Below are 23,835 nucleotides of genomic sequence, written 5' to 3' on the forward strand. Positions count from 1 at the left end.
GAAAATAAGTTTTGAATGCAACAACTTTAAATAAATAACACATTCCTTAACAGTTGCAGTTTTAAGTTTAAAAATATAGATTAAGTGAATAAATAATAATTTCAACACTGCAAGCAGTAACTATACTTAAGTAATGCTCATTAGTACATTTGCTCTATCACCTTGAGTACAGTTAGTGGTAAGCAAGATTTGCTGGACATAAAAAAACAACAACATATACACGTTTATTTAATGTGCCTTTTTCAAAATTTAAAGTTGTCTTTAAGCACAAACTAATCATTATCTATAGCTGTACCTTAATACCTTGTTATCTATTCATGTAACTGAAAGTAAAACCAACTCTTTTAAACTTTGTCAAAGTATATAAAAGTTTGATGTTCACACCAAACTTAACCCAGAAAAAAACTGTATACACTCTGGTCTTTCAAAAGCAAGTATGTTGATTGATTGATTGATTTAGTGTTTTATGGCACAAAGCAGCTAGGCTATCTGCGCCAAACCTCCGGTATAAAGGTAAAAGTAAAGTAAATGTAGTAAAATACATAAAAGGAAATGAAGGTAAAACAAAAAAGTATAAAACCAATGTTAACACCTAGTCTACAACGTTAAGAGAGAAAGCAGAGTAAAAGAAGTTGTAAAGTACTTACACTAGCAAAATGGTAATGATCATAACCCGCCAGGAAGACTAACAGGTAAGTTCAAGAACCACCGTCAGTCACCTGAAGTTGGCCTTTCCAGTCCTGGTTCAGGGTTATGTGTCATAGCAGCCATTATCAAAATGTAAAAGAATAGAAGTTTTAAAAGACACAAAGCAAAATTGTAATAATGAGTTGACAAATGTCCAGTAAAAAAGATAAAAGTCAAGTAAATGGAGTAAAATTTGTAAGAGTAAATGAAGGTAAAAACAAAATAGCAATTAAAACAGAAAATGGCATAAAAACCAATGTTGACATCCAGTCTACAAAGTTGTAAAGGACTACCCATAGCAGAATGGTAATGATCATAACCCACCAGGAAGACTAACAGGTAAGTATAAGAACCACTGTCAGTCACCTGAAGTTTGTCTTTCCAGTCCTGGTTCCGGGTTATGTGTCATTATGGCCAGTACTAAAAGGTAAAGAAGTAAAAGTGTGAAATGACATGCAGCAAAAGTGTAATAACAACTCGCCAGGATGACTAATGAGTAGTTCAAACAGCAGCGTTAGTCACCTGAAGTTGGCCTTTCCAGTCCTGGGGTCGATTTGTTTAATGTTGTGGCCATTTTCCAATGTCAAATTGAACGAGAGAGAATAAAACTGTAAAAAAGGAACCACAATTAAAAAGGTGTAATGAATAAATATGCAACACTTAAATGAGATTAAAAAGATTAATGGCCATTAAAAAATTAAAAACGGTATCAAGGTGGACAGTGTCACTATCACCAATAACACTGTCCAATGTTACAGATAGACCCTGGGAAAAAATATGTTTAAAATATTGCCGTTGTTGAGAATTGTAACGATGGCAAGAAAGTAAAACGTGGCTGATAGTGAGTTGAGCGTCACACAAACTACACATTGGTGCATCAGTTCCAGATAAAAGAAAACGGTGAGTTAAAAAACTGTGACCAATGCATAGTCTAGTTAGAACAACTTCCTCCTTCCGAACTTTACGGAAGCAAGATGGCTAAAGTCCAATATAGGGTTTGATTTGAAAAAGCTTGTTGTTGCATTGCTCACTCCAAGTGGACTGCCAGCTGGCATGGAGCCGAGCCTTGAAGACAAGGAATAGGCACAGGGGTGATAGTGCCGGAGCAGATAGATTTAGCTACCGTGTCTGCAAGCTCGTTCCCTCGAATACCAACATGACCTGGTATCCAGAAAAACTGGATAGAAGTAGCTGTTAATGAGAAATGGGCCAGTCAGTTTTGAATATCAGCGAGAACAGGGTGTGAGCCAACATGAAGCGATTCCAGGGCCAGTATAGAACTAAGCAAATCAGTATAAATAGTGCAGTTGGAGTACTGCTCAGCTGCAATATGATCCAGGGCAAGAGATATGGCATACAGTTCAGCAGTGAACACAGAAGCTGTGGAGGGGATTCTGCTCGGAACTACTAAACCACAGCAGAGCCCACTGAATTACCTGATTTGGAACCATCTGTATAAATGGAAACTGAATGAGTGTTCGAAATGTGTTCATTAAATAAAAGACGGAACTTCCAATCTGGAGTATTTGCCTTTTTTAGATGACTGAAAGAAAGATCACATTTGGGGGCTGTAATAAGCCATGGTGGGATGGGCTGACCTGTGGAATCTGCAATGTTATCCAAGGACAGACCCAATTCATCCAATTGCGCCCAGATGCGAAGGCCAAACGGAGCAATGACAGATCGTCTGTTCTGAAAAAGTACGGCCCACCGAGGAAGGAAAACACATCCCCAAGTGGAATGCTTTGTTAAGGAACGAAGTTTCGAAGTATATTGGAAAGATAGTTGCAAACGGTGAAGGTGCAGAGAAGGTTCATGAGATTCAATGTATAAGCTTTGAACTGGCGAGGTACGGAAAGCCCCAGTGCAGAGTCGGAAGTCCTTGGTGATGAATGGGGTCCAGCATCTTTAAGGCCGAGGGTCTGGCAGAGCCATAGACCATTGATCCATAGTCGAGTTTTGATCGAATAAGAGCACGATATACCTTTAACATTGATCTGCTCCCCAACTGGTAGAAGAGAGGACATGGTGGATGTTCAGTGCTCTTGCGCATTTGACCCGAAGCTGCTTTAAGTGTGGAACAAAGGTCAGCTTACGATCAAAGATAAGCCCCAAGAACTTGGTCTCCGGGACCACTGGCAGCAAAACTTCACCGACATGAAGTTCAGGATCAGGGTGGATACCCCGTTGACTGCAAAAGTGCATGCATACGGTTTTAGAGAGAGAGTAATTAAAGCTGCTCGCCATAGTCCACTTCAGTACACGATTCAGGGCAGTTTGTAGTTGCCACTCAATATATCTCATGTTCGACGACTGACATGAGATGTGAAAGTCGTCGACATATAGCCCATTTGCAATAGTGAGAGGGAGTTGTTCAGTGATGGCATTTATCTTTATACTGAAAAGTGTGACACTCAAAACACAGCCTTGAGGGACTCCAAGTTCCTGTACAAAAGAACGAGAAAGTGTCGAACCCACACGAACTTGGAATCTCCTGTCCATTAAAAATTTTTTAATAAACATGGGTAAATGGCCACATAACCCATATGTATGGAGGTCTCGCGCAAAACGCCATACCTCCATGTTGTGTCATAAGCCTTCTCTATGTCAAAGAATATTGATACAAGATGTTGGCGGTTGAGAAAGGCTTCTCTGATAGATGTTTCAAGACGAATTAGGTGGTCTGTGGTGGAGTGCTGTCGACAGAACCCACACTGGGTGGGCGAGAGGAGGTTGTTTGATTCAAGGAACCATACAAGACGAGCATTAACCATCCTTTCTAATGTCTTACAGAGACAGCTCGTCAAAGCAATTGGACGGTAGTTTGAAGGAATCTTGGGATCTTTCCCTGGCTTAGAGAAAGGTAAAATAATAGCCTGGCACCAGGCATCAGGAAAAATATTCTCCTGCCAGATCCGGTTAAAGACAATCAGAAGGACATCAAGAGAAGCAGGAGATAGATGGTGCAGCATGTCATAATGAACATCATTTGGTCCAACAGATGTACTGGCAAACCGATGAAGGGCCATTTTCAGTTCCACCAGCGTAAAGGGACAATTATAGGCAAAGAGACAGTCAGTTCGAAAGGAAAGAGGTGAACGCTCTGCCCGAGTCTTGATGGCCAAGAAGGCGGAGGAACAAGCAGAAGTGCTAGATACACGGCAAAAGTTTTCACCTAGAGTATCAACAATGCTCCAGACATCAGCCACCTCCTGACCATCAGAGAGTAAGATCGAGAGGGGGACAGAATTGTAGTGCCCATTAACCTTTCGAATCCTGTCCCATATGATCTTGGAACTGGTGGTAGAAGATATGCTAGTTGTGAACTTTGACGTCTTACCCACCTAGCATGTGCACGGGCCCGTTGGAAAAGCGACATGGTTTGAAAGTGTGGGATATCTACGAAACGTATCCCAGGCCCGTTTTTGAGCCTTCCGTGCTAAGTGGCAAGCAGGATTCCACCACGGACGAGGATATCGTGGAAAACGTGTCGAGGTTTTAGGAATACACTGAGCAGCTGCTTGTATAATACAGCCAGTTACCGCTGCCACACAGTTGTCTATTGATGGCTGATTTACAATGGCAGGATCAAGTTCTGTGAGAGCAGTGAAAATGGACCAGTCTGCCTGATCCAGCTTCCACCGGGGCACACGGGTAGGGTGGCATCAACCACGGTTAGTCTCTCTCAAAAGGATAGGAAAATGATCACTGCCTAGTGGATTACTGTCAACCCTCCATGAAAAATGGGAAAATAATGAAGTGGAGCAAACCGAGAGATCAATAGTGGTAAAGGACTGACTAGGTGCATGAAAATAAGTGGAAGAACCAGTATTGAAAAGAGAAAGATTGTGATCAGAGAGCATACACTCTACAGATCGACCCCTGCTATCAATAACAGCACTTCCCCAGAGGGGATGATGTCCATTAAAATCCCCCAGGATTAGAAATGGAGACGGCAACTGTTCAACGAGAGCATCAAGGTCTGATTGCTCATATGAGACAGGTAGAGAGAACAAACAGTGATGGTATGATCCAAGGAAACACAGATGGCTACGGCCTCCAAGGGTGTGTTGAGTGACAAAGACAGGGTGGGCACATGCTGATCAACCAATAGTCACCCCTCCATGTACTCATCCATCACACAGCCTGTCATTTCTGTACAGAGAAAACTGCCGAATGGAGACTATATCAGCAGGTTTGAGAAATGATTCTTGTAGGGAAAGACAAACAGGATGGTAGGAAGCAATCAGTGTTTTGATATCATCCAGATTAGAATGTAAACCTCGACAGTTCTATTGTATCAAGGTGGCCATTTTTAATGACAGGTAGGCGAAGTGGCTGGAGAACCCTTCTGTGTACGAACACGTCTTTTTTCCTTACTGTCCTTAGTCAGATCCTGCCCTGGGTCTATTGAGCAGGTCTTTGTTATTGGAAGGGGATTCCAGTGACTGAGGACGTGAACGAATGATTGTTTTGCCTCATGGGGTGGGAGAAAAAGATGTATCAGAAGAAATGCCTGTATTTGAAATTGAAGGACGTGGATCATGAGGTTTATTGGAACGTATGGGAGGAACAGAGATGGGTGTGGAAGTCGATTCATCAACCTTTTTAACCACAGATGTCAAAAGGCTTTTCATTTGTTTTGAACATGATTCTCTTGGAGGCACAGAGAGATCTGTCTGCACTCCCACTGTAGTTGTGGAATGAAGTGCAGCAGCATATGTCCGAGATGGAGTGGTGGGCAGCAATTTCCGAGCCTCAGGATAACTAATGTTATGTATCGTTTTCAAACGCTGCACCTCTTTTTCCTCCAACCATTTTGGGCAAGAACGAAAGTAAGAAGGGTGAGAACCATTGCAGTTGATGCAATGTGGGTCCATGTCACATTCATATGCATCATGGTCCTTGCCCCCACAATGAGCACATGTCAAGGAACCACGACATGTCGTCTTTGAGTGGCCAAATCTCTGACATTGGAAACATCGGAGAGGGTTTGGAATGTATGGCCGAACCCTGCAAATGAGATAACCTGCCTTGATGGTGGCAGGTGCACGTGATGAAATAAATGTCAAAACGAGGATACTTGTTGGCAGTGTAAACTCCATCTTTGCGAGTGGAGATGTGCCTCACTGCAGAAACTCCTTGAGTGGAGAGACCAGCGAGAATCTCTGACTCGGGGACGTTCTTCAACTCCATCTCAACAATAACTCCTCGTGATGAATTCAAAGTAGCATGAGGTGTAACCTCAATAGGTATATCCCCAATTGCCCTTGAATTCAAGAGGAGTTCACTGTGTTGGGATGTGGATGTTTCAACCAATACGTCTCCAGATCGAAGTTTCTTTACTGACTTTGGAGAGCCAGCAAGTCCCTTCTGAATAAAAAAGGGGGACAATTGCCCTAAAGGTTTTTCCGAAAGAGAATGTAAGATAAGAAAATGAGGTACGTGTGTTACAGATGTTGAAGATTGCTGTTCAGAGTCTCCAAGACGTGGTCGCTTACCCATTGACTGTTTCTTCACAATTTTATTTAAATTTGTTGGAGGATCCACAGGAAAAGGAAAAATTTGGTACCCACTGACCCCACCCACCATGGAGCCCTACAAGGGGACGCACTACAAAGTAATGCAAGGACAATGCAGCAACGCCAGGGTTTCGTGAGCACTATACCCAAACACCAGCATCAGACACAATGTCCACAACACCCGTTGAGAACTTCCAACACTGGTACTTGGTTGACTCTAGCCCAAGTGGACCAGCCGATTGATCCAAGGGGGGTCACCCAAAGGCTGCCCGTCTACAGGAATTCAAGGCCAAAGTGGTGTGTTAGGGTTGGACCCCTCAACCACCAGGATCCTCTCCTCCCCTTCACGGGTCGCCACGCACGGCAAACACGTGGGTGAATGTTTAGATCCCAGAGAAGATAACCAGACAGAACAGAACCTTCCCTGGGAGGTCCCCTCACCACGCCGAGAGAAGCAAGTATGTCTTATTAAAATCAGCCTAAATATTAATACACTGTAACACATAGAAGCAAATATAAATTTTCACACTGTTTAACAAAAAAGTTTGAAATTCAAATTTCAGTACAACTCACAAGCACTAACACATTCTTCAAATTTTGAAGAAAAAACAAACTAAAAACAAGGAATTCAGAAGGAACTTGATTTACTTTAGTCAGAGTACAAATGCATAACTTTAGTTTGTTTTCAGATTATTGGGTAGGGTAAATATTAAGTTTTAAAAATTAAAAAATACAAACCCATAATTTGTCTGTTAACACTAAACTATACTTACACTTGTGTGACAAATATTTTCATTATAAAGTGTATTTAGTTCTGCCAGTTACTTAAAAGATTATTTAAGAGTTCTTTACAACATTATAATAAATTTACATTTTATGGTTGAAACAAAGTCAGTTTTTCATCTGAGTAGTTAAGCTGGAAATTTTGATTCTTATCAATAACTAATTATAAATTATTATCTAATATGACTAAATTTGCATTAAATGCAGCTCTATCATAATAGTTGCATATCTTTAAGTTTTTAAAATGTTTTATAACACATAGCAATTCAGTAAAATACTCCTATGATCATATTCAAGTTTGCTAAAATCAAGTAGTCAACTTCTAACATATATAGCACAGTCTATTTTTATGTGCAGAAAAATTTTAAGGAAATAAAAAAAGTATTTACAAAATATATGTTATGGAAAGTATATTGTTTTATCACAGACAGCAGACCACACTTTTGTCTATAATGAGTCACAGAACATGCCAACAAAAATGTAGGTTTATTGTACACTTGATGAGGGAATGCTTAGTCTTTTTTTTTTGTCAAATACAGAGTAATGCCCTGTTATCTGACTTTTTAATAAGCATACCAACATACATTTTTACAGTAGAACAGTAAGAAAGAACTACTTATCATATTTACATACTATGTACATAATAAAACACTATTCTATTGCTTTCTTTATCACTAAAATATAAAAAGCTCTACTCACATTTTTTAACTTGACTTTTTCACATAAATACTGCTAACAACAGGAATTTTGTCTACATAATTTGTGATACAGTCATTGGATCAAGCACTTTTAAAGTAGCAAAATCTAACTTACTGAACTTAATTTTAAGGAATGAAAATGATTTGTACAGTGTCCTTGTTCACTACAACACATCACTAAAAATTAGTATAAATTATTTCAAAAGCAAAGAAGTATCTAATCATCATACACTTTTATAATACTTAATATATAAATTAATGAGAAAAATATGACTTGAGTAAAAGTGAGGTAAATGTTTCTTGTAACTTTTTTACTATTTCAAAATATCTTCAACTGTATGTTACACAATGGGGACAGAAATTAACATTGGTGCAGTTAGAATAAACCACTTTGCTGTTTGAAGAATAAAGAAAGTTTATTGCAAACTATAAACATCTTTTTGTAAATACTAAACTACATGACATTCTAGGAAAGTGCCTTTATTTAGGTGTATGTGTTCAACCTAAAAGTGTTCCAGTATGCTATTTGTGTAGAACATTTGCAACTTCTAGTTATAAGAAAATAAAAAGACAGTTTCTTGAATAATATTTATTTCTCTAATATCAGTTAATCATTAATCTTATTACCAATACACCAAATTACAAACACTGAGCTAATGAGCTCTTATAAAGGCCACAAAAAATATTAAATTTTAGTCAAATCAACCACCAAATGAATGTATGAAAAACTTTTTCTCAAAACCACAGAATGTACCTGATCAGACCAAAAGAACAAAATTACATCAGAGTTGAAGGTGTCAAATATTATTTTAATAAATTTTAACATTCACAACAATAGATACTGTCTAAGAACACCATCAAATTACAGTTTGATTTAAAATACTTTATAATCACTCTTTTAACTATGATTTAAATTAGTCGACAAGTCTGGGGCTAATGTCTTTGAAAGAAATCCTTCTGTAGAAGCCTTAACTTTTCACTTAGATGGAAGATGTATTTCGATTCACAAACATCTTGAGAAGTTGATGCTTCTAATGTAAAAAAATAAATATAAAATATTACTTTAAATTTATTACTTCAATCAACATAAAACCTTAATATCAATATAAATGAGGCAGCAAGTGCAGGAGTATAGAAAACAAAGTATATAGCTCATACAGCTTGCTTACACAAACATCCACATACCATAGAAAAAGGTATTTTCCAAGCCATGAAAATAAGTTTATTATAAACAATGGAGAAGCAGCTCACATTAACCTAGTTCCAATAATATAATATAACTTAATAGATAGAATTTAGTATAGATCTACTGTGTTTGAAAATAAACAATAAAAGACACAAAACCTTAAAGTATGTAAAACAGCGATATCATCTGATCAAAGGCTAAATCTTGCACACTACATTTAAATAAATAAAAAAAGACTTTTTAATTCAGAATTCAACCTCTAAGAAAAGGTGGCTTAAAATAATCACAAGATGTTTTTCACAGGTAACCTTGGAAGTAATAATACAAAAAATAACCTACTTAAATCTAACTGAAAAACACTGTCTAGAATAAATGTTTTGTATTGTTTGATATTCTAAAAGCAAATTAACCCAAAAGTTAGTCATTAAATCATAAAGGCCAGTACTGACTTTGAATTGATACTTAACATCTCATATAGTATACAAAACTTGAATGAAATTAGCATTAAGCATTTTGAAAATACCCACTCTCCCAGTAATTAAAATGAATCTGAATAAAGCAATTCTGTGATCTTCTTTCAACAGAATACAAAGGATTAATAACATATTATAAGAATGATTGGATATAGGTTCATAGCAAATAAGTTACCCTTTGGTAGTGTAATGTTGCTACATAACACTTGTGGCAGAAAGAATATGTGACCCATAATAAAGTGAAACTACAGAAATAACAAACCCAGAAAATAACAATAATAAAGATGACTTTATAATTTAGTGAGCAGCATTGGCAAGGGAGGAACAGCACATCCATATGAGGATGTTAAAAGACATCTAAAATAGCACTTCACCATCCACAAAACTTCCACCATAATTTACAGCTTTCAAAAATGTGTTATCAAAGAACTCCACTCTACTCATAAGAGATGGCTTACGAGTTGCACATCCTTGTCATGTTTAGTAGCCTATACAGTTACCTAAGTATAATTATTAGTGTATTTTAAGATGCTGATTATGAACTAGCTTTTATCCTAATTTTCAACCAGTAATTTACTGTTGTGGTCATGGGATTCCCATGAAGGAATATTTGTCTATGCTGGTAGTGGCTAGAATTCAATCCTGAGTCTTTTTTATAAAAGCCTAGTGAGTATCCTTTCAAATGAGGTTGTTTCCATTGAAACTTGAATCATTGCATTATTTGAATGGTTTTTAAGAGGGATAATGAAGTCTTTCTGACTTCTATGCTAGGCTGATTGAGTATGCTATCAAGTAAGTGAAAGTAGAAGGCTCCTTTTAACTTTTTTCTCGCGTGTTATTCCGATACTAGTATTTTGGTACCGTTTCAGTTTATTATAATTTCTTCTCTGGCATGACCAGCTGTTACAGATAAATCAGTATTACAGCATCTTGTATGTCTATTATGGTTGTGAATTCTAACATTTATTGGTCTTTTTGTTTGGCTGTTCAATGTACCGAAATCCACATTTGCAGGAGATGTTCTACATGTTTTTTCTCTCCATTGGATATTTAGGCAGTTTGCTGTGTACTTACTGCAATCACATTGTGTTGTAACTTTTGAATATTGTACTGATTTCATGTTGTTTAAACACAACTTTCTTGTGCACTAACAACCTCTATGCATTTGCATTCATGAATCTTCATTCTTCAAAAAAGAATGTAAGAAATGTGCACCAAAGTGGGGAGGATGGGTGGGAATGTATATGAAGAGATGAGTATTTATCAAAAATACATTTTCAGGTAAAGAAAATGTTAGACAACACCTCACTTTTTCACACATTTAAGCTATGATCCCATCTTGAAGTGATGAAGGAGCTGGTGTAAAGATTAACCTGGATGAACTCCCTTCAGAAATCACCCAAAATAAACCCATGGAGCATGACACATGGGACCCATAGAAACACTTTCATGAAACTCTGCATCTCATCTCTTTCAGGGTATATTGTTTGCACTTTAATAAGGGAGGAAAACAAATGAGCCCCACATGTTGCAAAAATGGGCAGAATAAGAAAACAGCCATCCGAGCAACTTCACAAAAGACACTGAAGAGCCAATATGTGTAACATGGTTGGGCTACATTGAGACTCTACCTTATACTTATCTCAACTATCAGATGTTTTTTGGCTGACACTAGCTACAGAAGGAGAGCACATTATTCATTCATGCCATATAGAGTAGTACAGTATGTTCACATCTCATCTCAACTGACCATGTTCTGGTTACAGAAGAAGGGCACAACATTATAATGTGTGCTCACTTCAACTCAACTACATCGACTCAGGCTGCAGGAGAGAGGTAAAGTGACAAGTTATAAGCACAGTAACATGAAAAATGTCCTGTGCTACACTGACAGTGTCACCAACATCCTATTTTCAACTGATTGTCATCCCTTGTTCTAGCTGCAGTGGTTAGGTCACAATTGGTGATGATTCTCTACAGTACAAAACCTCAGAAGCTAGTAACTGGGAAGTGGCAAGGATCTCCCATGCTCCACTCAAAGAGCAAAGTGTGGAGATATTCAGTGTGAGGAGATCTGAAGAAAATGCTCAGATTCTCATTAGTCCTTCAGTCAGAAACATCTTTTACTAGATGGAGTGCAATTTTGAAAAGTCAGCAAGCATGAGCTAGAAAAGCAGGCAGAACACCCCTTAGTGCTGGCTTTTTTCCATAACAATCCATGGAATAGGTACAGTTTGAATCAGATGATTGATAGGTTTATAAATATTACCACACAAATACCTCAAATGGCCAAGTGGAACATCTCATCTCACAGTGAGCATACATGGGGATATGGAAAATGGTAAGAGCTTTTCACTGTCATGGCTCGATGCAGAATTTTAAGAAATAAGTATACCAGGAAAAACACCACCAAGCCCCTAGCAGGGCTCTACAAGTGAATGCTGTAAAATAAGAAAAGGTACTCACTAGAGTAAAGAGAAAGAATAGACTAGAAAGGATGGTAGAAGCAAGCACTAACCTTCATGACACAAGACAGCCAGACAGAGATGAAGTTGTGAAGAGCAATCCACATACCCATCTGAAGGAATTCATCCATTGGTTGTTGGAAATGAAAGGTGAATAATCTAATGGGAATAATGTGAAACAGTCTGTAAATACCAATCCTCAGTGAGAAGTAGACTAAACATAAAATTAATTGGACCATATCTGTAAGGGTATGAGGAGAAATACCAGGAAATGAAGGATCAGTAACAAGGGTCTCAAATGTACGAGATACAAGATAAATAATAATGAAGAGCACAAACAGAATATAATTGATTGTCCAGGCCCAAGTGAGTAAAGAAATCAGAGACAGAAGGAAAGAAAATAGGAGAGAAAAAATAATCATCTACCTGAGCAGATGAAGTCCTAGGGAGGAAAGACCAGTCATTAAAAAGAAGAATATAAGAATAATGGAAGAGGGCACAGAAATAATAGATAGCACTGATATACAGACACCAATGGAGGAGGCACATGTGTGTGTGAATAACCCAAAGAGATAAGTGGTTTCATTGAAGCCATAATCCCCAAAAGGTAAAACCCTCTTACACAATATGAGTAGGATAAGCACAAATCCGGGTGACTTATTTCATAGTTTGCAGGCAAATGGGAGAAGGCTTAACACAACTGAGAAAGGAGTTGAAACACATTATCAGGCAAATAAGATATTGATTGGGAGTGTAGAAAAGATGCAAGTATTGACAAGCACCTCCTTGAAACATTATAGGTAAATGGTATCAGAGAGAGGAAAAAAAAAAAGGAAATGGGATGAAAGCCAAGAGGGAGAAGTGGAAGAGAACTGGAGAGAAAGTTCATGGGTACAAAGTAAAGTAACCCTTCTGTGGACAGAAAAGTGTGACCACAGGTTTTCAAGCTGTGACAGATGGGCACTCACAGGACCCAACTTGACTTAGTGGTCACTGATGAACACGATGAGAGTGATGCTGGGTAGAAGGGAATAGTTGAGAAGCAGGAATTCCAAAATTGGAAACAAGGGACTAAGTTGAAGTACAGAGGTGGAGGGTTTGGTTTAAGGCAGTGTGGAAATTACAGATAAAAACAAAAATTTATAATAGGTAACCTCAGCATATGATTAAATCAAATCAGGAATATTCCTAAAAACTAGAAGAAACAAAGGAGGAGGAATATGCATGAGTAGGAACACTAGAGAGGTGCTTTATACATGTCAGCAGGGAAAAATCATATGGAATTAAGTCTCACATTGTAAGACACTGCAATGGATTAACAAGATTAAGGGTAGTAGAAGCAAGCCTAGTGGGAGGACAGGCACACAGCTTTTGCTACAGGTGCAAAATAGCTTAGAACATTGTGTGTGTAAACATCACTGGTGTAATCCTGCAAAAAATCCTATCTCAATAGTAGACACTGAACATGGGTGGATGAGCTTAATATTTTCTCTACAACCCCATCTTTTCAATACACATAAACACTTGATGCACATTGTAGGTAATTATTGCATGTAAGGAAACACAGTCATTTGATGAGTTCTGTCTCAACCAAAATATAGATATATATTTTAAATAGGACACTTGTGATACTAGAAAAATAAAAAACTCACTATTAAAGCCATTGTAAAGAGACTGGTAATTAAAAGAAGACAAAAGCCAATATAGGTGAAACATTTCTGTGGTGTAAGTAATATGACATTAATCTCACCTGTAACCCCATTTGCAAGATCTCATCCAGGGGATGTCAATAACTATAGGAAGGGGAAGCTGTGCAGTGACAAACATGATGGGAAGAGACAACAGTAACTAACTGGATAGGCATTAGGGAAGGAAAAAAGTTAGTAGAAGAGGAATCTCATGACAAGAAAAGATGTTGACAAATGCCCTAAAAAGGGATAGTATGAGTGAAATAATAATGTTAGATCTTCAGAACATAGGAGATGATCTTGAAGAGAATGATCATATAGAGAAAAAAGGGAAGGGAGAATGAATGAAGAAAACATTCAATCACTCTACCAAGCCACCCAAATTCTGGGTCAATTAAGAAAGATAAGCTTGTCCCAATAGGAAATGGTGCAAGAGGAGGTCAAGACAAAAGTGAGTAATGGCTTCCATAAGGGAAAATGGGAAGAAATATGTTTGAAATATATAATAGGTGGTTAAACCTCAAGAGACACCGAATATTTTCAGTCAAAACTGAGATGGAATATCAAATGGGAGAAATGGAGGTAAAGAGGGGAGTGTTGATATGATACCCATAGTATGAGCATGTCCAATGAAAACATCCTAGGCTGGAGAAACCATTCTGTTGGAACAGTCCAGGCATAGGTGAGATAGTTGATCTTTCTCCAGAATAAAGTATGAAGTTATAGATAATACTAAACATTCAAAAAATAAAATACATTTCATATCTGTTTATTCTACATGATCATAAATGTTGCAGCACAGCTCACTTAAAATGATAGATTATATTTAGTGTTAGTTATTCTGATGAACAAGTCAGCAATTTACTACAAATTAACTAAGATAACAAGAACTGGAGAGGAGTGGAGTTTTTAAAGCACACATCAACTTGTTTGTAAAGGCTTATGCATGAAAAATTAATGCAATTGTGTTTTTAATGAAAGACAAAAAAGCAACATAAAGCAATAATAAATGATTTAAATAAATAACTGTTTCAAAATTTTGGTGATACTGGATTAGTATCTTTCAAGATTCAACAAAATAAATAAAATAAATCTTATGAAAATTTCATCATTATTTTAACATTGTGATAAAATCAGAAACAATGTAAATTTTTCTGTTTTTTTGGTACCAATATCTCTGGTTTATCTAACAAATCTATTTACATAAAAACCTATAGAAATAACAAAATTAAAACTCCTACTGAAAAGAAACCTATGTAATATGGTGGTAATTTTCAGCTGTTGAAGATGCCACTACTGTGTATATTTTTTTAATTTTCTGTTTAACTAACTTAACACTTGGCACAGTAAATTTTGAGCACACACACACACACACAAAGAAATGTAAGTGCTCAAAAAAAAATTAAATTTAGTATTGGGAATTAAAATGCCAGGGTTCTGGGAAACTCTTGACACAAAATTTTAGATACAATGTAAAAAAGAAAATCTGCTATCGGTATCTTTCATGGCACTCACACTTCATCCCAATATATTATACATTGGACATTATTCTGTATCAGATTTTTTTTTGTGTGTATACAGTGCAGTGTTTTTGTTTATTTTGGTTTTTTAAGTTATAACAAACTAATATACACCCACACAACATATACATATGCATAAAATATTATACAGAATAATACCCAAAAACAGAATTTTAGTTCTTAATAATTAATAATACTCTCATTCTTTTATATTCCTCCATTTTCTTTTCTTTTTGTGTTACATTAAAAAAAGAAAAACTTACCTAAGAAAATCAATAATTCATCCCCATTCAGAAAAATGTGGAAAACACTATTTATCAATCAAAACCCACAGACAACTGGTTGTGTGCAATACGCTTGTGCCTTTCCAAGTTGTCTTTCCAGGAAAATATTCTTGAACACAAGTTACAATGGAATAAAGGACGAATATCAGAATGCATCACAATCTTATGCCTTTTCAGACTAGGTTTGGCTGTAAAGCATCTGTGACAGATTTCACATTCATAATCTCTTGTAACAAGTAATTTAGTCCGTTTAGCATGGGTAGGAAACCAGAGGCTGCTTTTAAGAAAAACTTTCTTGGAACCTAGAAAAATATGTACAAGTTCAACTACTACTGAAATCTATGAAGTACTACATAGAAATATATTCAGATAAAGACAACTTATTACTGGTTCAATTTTTACCTTATAAAAACAATCATTAGCCTATTATTTTGAGAAACACTCACTAGTACAGTGTACATGCACTTTTTAAAAAAAATAAACTGAAAGTAACATATCAGTCAAAAATAGAGTATATTGTAACCATTTACAACCAACTTCATAAATATATATGAGGACTAGCATTTAAAAGTGCTGCTGTTCAGAGCTTTTTACTTAAAACAAAAGTAATCATTGTATTACATGCTTGAGATTTAAAATTAATAATAATTCTGTTCTAAAGTAGGTATAAATGGTTTAAATTATTTCATCCACTTATAACACTAGAACCAAATAATTTCACTGCTTTCCTTAACATAATAATCACCCCTTTCTTTTTTTAATTTATTTGATACTTAAACAAATGAAACAGATCAGGAATAAATAATTTGTCTAAAATGTTAACATTCTTACACATCTTAGAAACTGTTTACTTGTCCATCCATAATTATTAATACTATCTTGTTGGACAAGTCTATAGAGAAATATGAAAATTTCTAATAACTGAGTGCTTATACTCTAAAATACATCAAACAAGTGTTAACATGATTTAATATTTCACGTGGTTATAACAACATATATTCATAAATAAACTTTAAGTTAAAAAACATTGTTTGGCCATAAAATTTTATTTTTCTTCTCTTTCTTTGCACATGAAAAACTTGCTTAAAAAAAAGACAGAATGTTTAAAAAATAAAATTCCAAGTAGAACAATGCTCTTTGTACGATGGGTTGCAGACGACTTGTAAGCTCCAACACAGCATTCAGAGATAGTAGAGCCTGCAAGTTAAAATCACATACATCAAAATCAACAATGTTCAAAGTTCTTAGCTTTATTTTATATATTTATTGCTACATAGACTTGATGTGAAATATTTAAAAACTGAATAGAATTATTATTATAATGGAAATGTTGAAACTTAAATCTAACTGGCTGATTTTATTACTCTGAGGAAATAAATTATGTTTAAACTCAGAACAGTGAAGTGCAACTCCAATGATAAGTAATTTTAAATGTAAAAAAATATACTAAGGAGAAAATAAATAGAAAGTTTGTGTTTATTTCTAATCTCTCTTTTCCAATGTCATTCCTGAAGCCCTACTTGCATTGACAGTGAAAAAGAAACACTCCATGTCATCTGTTGAGATGAAAAATTAATTAACAATAAACATATAGTACTGTGTCCTTATATTGGTGTAGTGAGTAATAGTTTAGCAGTTTTAACTATGAATATATGTAAATTAAACAAAAGCCAAAGATGTTTATACTCTTTGAAAATGATACTTAACTTTGACATGATAGTACTAAAGAACACATCAATACTTACCTTCAGAAAGAGCAGTCATTACATCATTACAGTTCCAGAACAATCCTAACACTCACAGGGGAAATTACAGGTAACTTGCATACATTTCTATAATTTTTAAGTGTTCTATGCTGTATTTGATTTTAATTCATTATATTTCATTATGACTTATGAATAAATTTAATGCTTTCTCATTGTGAAACACAGACTGGAACATTGAATAAAAATAAATGTAATTAGTTTAACTGAGTTATAAATGTTAATATTATTTTGCTGTAATAACTACACATATTATTAGCATTTAAAACAATGTTCAACAGAAACACATGCTTAACAGCTACTTTTGGACAGAATATTTTCAAATTGTCCAATCACTAGTAGTTTCCATTTGATACCTGATCTATACAAAGATTAAAAACATTTCAGTTATGAAACTAAAGTATAGTAATCTTTCACATGTTAAGCATAGGTATCTAACAACTCTAAGATTTTAGTAGCACTACACCCGATTTTTAATAACATTATAAAACTCGATTATATTTGGTTTGATAATGTGAAAGTATAAACTATATGTGTGTATATATACATATTTAATATAAAATATTACTAGTTTATATATTCATATTTAGCTTACACATTACTGCAATTACTTTAACAATACTATTCATATTTGTCCAACAAGAAACTAAGCACAATTCAATTAATGTACAAGGTTACTTCTAATGACACACAGATTTCTTTAGTTTCCTCTTTTCCAGAAAAGAAAAAAGAACATTACTTCTCTTCTTATAGGCAATATGTCAGAATAAAGTAGATGGTGAACAATGGTACAACCAATGAAACTGTTTATAATGCAAACTTTTTGCTGAGTTATTATTATACAGTTTGCAAAAAGCCACTTAATACATCCATATCACACAAGCACCTATCAAAACAGACATTAACAATAATAAAAAAATGTACACTTTCACAAATACCAAAATACCTGTTCAACAGGTTGAAATTAAATTTAAAAAGCAGCACAAATATGTCATACACCATTCCAGCCCACCAATTAAAATCTAATAAAGAAATATTTTTTTTACAAAATACAGGTATGGATCTGGGATTCAAAGCTTATATTTTGCCCCTAACATTTAAGCTTACATTTTCAAAATTCTCATTTTAACTCAAATATCAGCCCATGTAGCTTGCCAGTCTCTGCAGACTGTCATAATGTTGATATTCTGTTTGCAAAAAGGGGGAAAAAACTTCACATAGTACTTTAAATAATGTCTCATCTAAATGTTATATAATATTAAAATAACCATTTCATTCAACAATTTATAAATTAATATAAATCAATCTCAGACCTATATTATTCCTTTTCATGACAACATAAAGTTAAAGGACAATAAGAGAAATCTTATTGCTCCATCTCAGATGTCAAACACACTAAATTTGAAAAAAAAATTAAAACCAGCCCTCATTATTTATAAATTTATCAAACCTTCTCTTCAACTACCTTTAATTTACTGCATCTACATCTGAAGGCAACCCACACCAAAGGCCAATCACCCTATTAAAAAAATAAAACCATTTTAGCTAAAGATGATGCCTACCCTTTTAAAATTTACACAAGTCCCATTCTCACTATATATATAATGTAAGAAAAAAAAAAGGTATGTTATACTATCAATTTCCTTAATAACCTTAAAACACTTCAATTAGTTTCCTTCTGACTCTTCAATTTTGAAGAGAAAACAATATGAAAGATATTAACCTGTTGTTATATAACAATCTTTGCATTCTGAATACCATCCTAGTAGTAACAGACAATTAATGAAATATACTAATCAATTAGCCATCAGTCTCTCTAAATGGTTGTATTCAATTGTTCAGCTGAAAATTGTCACCCCCCAACTTTGACAGGATGACATTTCTTCAGGTGAACAATCTGGGGTGACAATTCTTTAGTTGATAACAAACAATAAACACTGGGTATTTTGCAGTATTGATGATATTATCTAATTTGATTTTGTGCATTTTTGTTACCCTAATTATTACACTTGTATTAACTGTGGGTTGGAGCAATGATTCTTTAGGTGATACCATTCCATTATCAATTAAGTTAAACAACCTCAAATTAATAAAAAATAATAATGAGAAATTACCATTAAAATATTTCAATTACTTGAATATTTGGAATAACTAGAAACATTAATTAATATTTAAAGGCAATGGTTTATACTGGTTAATCACATCAATTATCAAGCTCTCCATCTCAAAGCCCTCATCTAAACACTCCAACAATTCATTGCCCTACCTTAAATATGGAGCTCAAGACTGAACATAATACTTCAAATACCAGTGACCTATGAAATGAAATTATAACCTAATTAAGACTTATATTCAATATTTCTGTAGATATAACCTAAAATCCTATTTGTCTTGCTACTAGCAACTTCATGCTACTTATGTAGCTTAAAGAACTAATAAACCAGAAAGTACATCAAAATAATTTTCTTAAATAACACTGTTAAAGATATTCCCATCAAAATTATACTTATAATTTAAATTATAATAACAAACATGCATTACATTGCATTTACCATAATTAAATGCTATCTGCAATTTGCTTGTCAATTCACTAAATGATCCAAATCCTTTTGTTAAGCAAAAGTACCCTCCTCACAGCCAACATCCAAGACATCATCAGTAAACTTAAACTTATGGATCACTTCTTCACACATTTCATTCATGAAAATCAAAAAATATCAAAGGTCCTAACACTGACTCCATGGGCTAAACCATTTATGACATTAATTCAGTTTGACTGAATACTATTTATAGCAATTCTCTGCTCTCTTACATTTAGCCATATTTATATTCAATGAACCAACCATCTTATTTTTCCACACTTATAGCTATCTTTTTAACAACCCTTTCATTCATCTCATTGTTAAATGCTTTCTGAAAGTATAAGAAAAGATCAAATCTGTATAATTACATTCATTTACACATGCAATAACCTAATAAAGAACATAAAAAGAGTATTCAAATCTCAAGATTTTGTCAGTAATCACATATAAATCCTTCCCTTTTCTCACCATTAATATTATTCCCACACAAAAAGTAAGCCCCTTTACACTTTATAACTCAATTTCATCATTTTCATAATAATTCTTGCTCTAAAACTATGTTTCAGATAAATATACTCCACCAACAATATCAACCTTTCCAAAGATCATAGCACTATCAACCAATTTACAGATATAATAAAGTCAAAGAATTTGTAGCCACTAACATAAGTACTGAAAAACAATGTTTCTCCAACATACTTTTGAGAAAAACTATTAATTACATCTTCCAGGCTACCTAGGTTGGTAGTTGGATTAAGATATTAGAGCTATAACAAAAATATTAAGCATATAAACTTAAATATTAGGTAAAATTTAAGCTTTGATCCCACACCAATTTTATAAGAACCTGTCTTTCTCATACTCTCCTTTATTAGTAAAAATACTCATAAAAATTGTATTACCTTTCAGTCATGTGTCTTTGTTTATATCAATTTCTGAAAAACAAAACAAATCATCTTTTGCAGTTCATAGAACCATAAAACCCTTCAACTTTCATCTAAAATTTAAAGTTCTAAACTAAATTTTTGCCTTTTCCTAATTTATTAGTATCAGTAGGGTGATGCTAGTTACAGAAATGTTTAATACAGAAAGTTCTTCCCAATTTTAGAGAAAAGTCAAGTATATGAGAATTATTTTAATACTGAGATGTGTAAAATGATTCACAAAAAGATAATGAAATTTCATGTGTAATAGGAAGTTGGTGCTGAAAAAACTTAGTATGCAGGTATGATTATCAATAAATAACTTATTTTTTTGGGTTAGTAAGCATTTTTCACAGAAAAAAAACAAAATCATTGTGTTTTTTAATATATTTCTGTAAATTTTTGCCTTTATAAATTAAAAGGTTATAGTGACCTGTTAATATGTTTTGTCAAAAATAACACATTTCATTTAAGTTTCTTTACTACAGAAAATTATAAACATGCTGAAGAAATATAGAAATAAATTACATATTTAAAAGAAATACACACACTGAAAAAACATACCTAAAATTAGACTTTCTACTGGAATATAGATCAAGTTCTGACTGGATTCAAATATTTAAAACTATTAAAGGTATTGGATAAGTTGCTTGTTGAAGGTCTAGTTAATTGGTGAAATTATACACTTAGAAATAAGAATTTAAACATTAATAGTATAAAAAACCCAGATTTTTCGATATTAATTACTGTTTTGATTATTTATAAGAGCCTATAACAAAAACAGGTATAATTTGTTGATGCAACCAAGATGCATGGCACATAAGTCATAATTGCAAATAACACTCAACTGAAACCTTATTTAAAATTTATATGATAAATTTTCATCTATCTTGTCTTTACAAATATAAGTCTGAAACAGCTGTAAAGTTCTATTTACAAAAGGTTTGTTTGCACAAACGTCACATGCATGTTCTTAGTTTGTCAATTTTAGTATTACTCTCACTAAGACGGTACTTCCATAGTATTACTGTATAAGTGCTGTGGAGATTCATCCCTTATTTTTGATACTATATCATATAAAAATAAACAACTTTCTCGCTTTTGCGTACCCAAGAAAAAGATTTATTATAAGATGGTCGTATTAATAACACTTTAGTAACAATAAGCTTTTATAGTTAAAATCTGTAAAATTAACGTATTTATAATACAGCCAAAGTTATACTTTATAGTTTATGCACGCGTTGAAGTTGAAAAAACTGTTGAATAATTAAATTTGAAAACAGTGAAAACGTAAAATTATTCACCAAAGCCCTTAAATTGTAAATGTAATGCTAACATAACAGACTTCTTTCTACTGTCTCCTAGAAGTCCATTATGGTTCATGGAATTATCTAAGTATCTGCTCACGGAGTTACTGTTAGTTTTACTGTATAATTACAATAAGACCTATATTTAAAAATTTCAAAATAAAATTCTATCACTGACACTGAATAAGAAGATACCAAAAATACATTTTCTGAAATTTAGTAACTTTATCAAAAGCAAATGGCGAATTACTCGTTCACTTCTCGTTATCAGTAGGTTTGATAATGAAGTTTGAGAGTTCAACTGAGTCCGATATATATGCCACAAAACAAATCATTATTGAAATTCATCCTTCTTGGTCACACTTACATTTGGTCCATGATTAGAATGCTTCATCCATGTTAAGCTCTACATCTCTTTTTCTAATGCACCTCGCAGTAGTTTAGCGACAAGTATGTAGGCTTTCAACTTTAAAACCAGGTTTCGATAATCGTGGTGAGCAAAGCACATATAGCCAATGTAAAGTTTTGCGCTTAACAATAAACAAACTAAAATTTCAATAAAGGTAAAGTAATAAATGCAGTCATATTGATACTTATATCTCGGAGCTCTCAACTAGCTTCGCTAGTAATATATTACTAAAAATTAACGATGAATTAGACAAAATAAAATAATACTTCATCAACAAGTTTCCTCCACAAACCATAGAAAACATTATACGCACACACCTAGACAGAAAGCAAAATCAACTAACAAAAGTAAATATGTCTCACGAATCACAAAATCTCGAAACCATATACTGCTGCATACCATATATTCCGACATCAGCAGAAAAATAACCAACATTTGGCAAAAACTAACAACAAAATATGACATTCTAGTTAATACCAAATTTATTCAAAAACCAGGCACAAAACTGAGGTCTATACTATGTAAAAACTACACTGACAAACACCACACCAACATTATTTACAAAATACAATGTGATAACTGCCACGACTTCTATATTGGAGAAACAAGCAGAAAAATGGAAACCACATTCAAAGAACATAAAAAGTCATCTTCACACGTTTTCGAACACTGCAAGTCAAATAAACACAACATAACCATAGAAAACACTCAAATACTAAATAAAGAAACAAACATAAACAAACGCAAAATTAAAGAAGCCTTACTTATACAACAACTTAAGCCCAAAATAAACCTATACAAAGGAACATCTTTATATCTATATTAAAAATAATATAATAAATAATAATAATAAAATAAATAATATAAAATTATATATTCAAACTTTTAAGCACGCCCTCAGTTACCTCTTTCTTTCTTTGTGAACCTGACGATGACCGAAGAAGGTCGAAACGTTGTTTGCTCTTCTACGTAAAATATTTTCTCAACCCAAACCAGCCGTTTTTACACATTTTTCTCTACGAGTGGGGCCTGGCATGGCCAAGCGTGTTAAGACGTGCGACTCATAATCTGAGGGTCGCATCCCAGTCGCGGCAAACATGCTCGCCCTTTCAGCTGTGGGGGCTTTATAATGTGACGGTCAATCCCACAATTCGTTGGTAAAAGAGTAGCCCAAGAGTTGGCGGTCGGTAGTGATGACTAGTTGCCTTCCTCTAGTCTTACACTGCCAAATGAGAATTTCTAGCACAGATAGCCCTCGAGTAGCTTTGTGCGAAATTCAAAAAAACAAAACAAACAAACTCTACAAGTGGGTTTTCTTGACATCACTGATGTTTATTGCAGTGTTTGACATGATCGAATTTCAATAATAAATGGGTCAACTTAATACTTGGATCAACTTTTTGTTTTATTAAACATTAAAATATTTTCGTACATAATAGTGGTATACACATTGCAATATTTTTTCTGTTAGTTTGTTTGTTTGCAGTTGAACGCAAAGCTTCTCGATGGGCTATTTGAGCTGTGCCCACCATGGGTATCGAAAAC

The 23,835-nt window shown here is 34.3% G+C and overlaps 1 protein-coding gene across 15 annotated transcripts in view; it reads right to left on the reverse strand.

The window, feature by feature from the left end:
• LOC143258655 (uncharacterized) overlaps positions 1–23,312 on the reverse strand; it is a 30,479-nt gene extending 7,167 nt beyond the window's left edge. Inside the window, exons 1-7 of one of the 15 annotated variants that reach the window (XM_076517944.1) lie at positions 23,196–23,274; positions 20,554–20,586; positions 19,336–19,384; positions 18,535–18,588; positions 16,450–16,503; positions 15,286–15,608; positions 8,265–8,721 (exon numbers count right to left, since the gene is read on the reverse strand). In XM_076517944.1, the coding sequence (XP_076374059.1) occupies positions 15,480–15,608; positions 16,450–16,503; positions 18,535–18,588; positions 19,336–19,384; positions 20,554–20,564 (297 nt within the window). In that variant the 5' untranslated portion in view covers positions 20,565–20,586; positions 23,196–23,274 and the 3' untranslated portion in view covers positions 8,265–8,721; positions 15,286–15,479. Of the gene's footprint in view, positions 1–4; positions 8,722–8,750; positions 11,974–15,285; positions 15,609–16,137; positions 16,504–18,534; positions 18,589–19,335; positions 19,385–20,553; positions 20,587–22,248; positions 23,091–23,195 lie in introns of those variants that run through there. The other 14 variants (XM_076517942.1, XM_076517943.1, XM_076517945.1 and 11 more) reach the window with 14 other exon arrangements.
• Between the last annotated feature and the right edge of the window lie 523 nt (positions 23,313–23,835).

The sequence above is a fragment of the Tachypleus tridentatus genome, chromosome 8, assembly GCF_004210375.1.
Source record: "Tachypleus tridentatus isolate NWPU-2018 chromosome 8, ASM421037v1, whole genome shotgun sequence".
Taxonomy (NCBI): domain Eukaryota; kingdom Metazoa; phylum Arthropoda; class Merostomata; order Xiphosura; family Limulidae; genus Tachypleus; species Tachypleus tridentatus.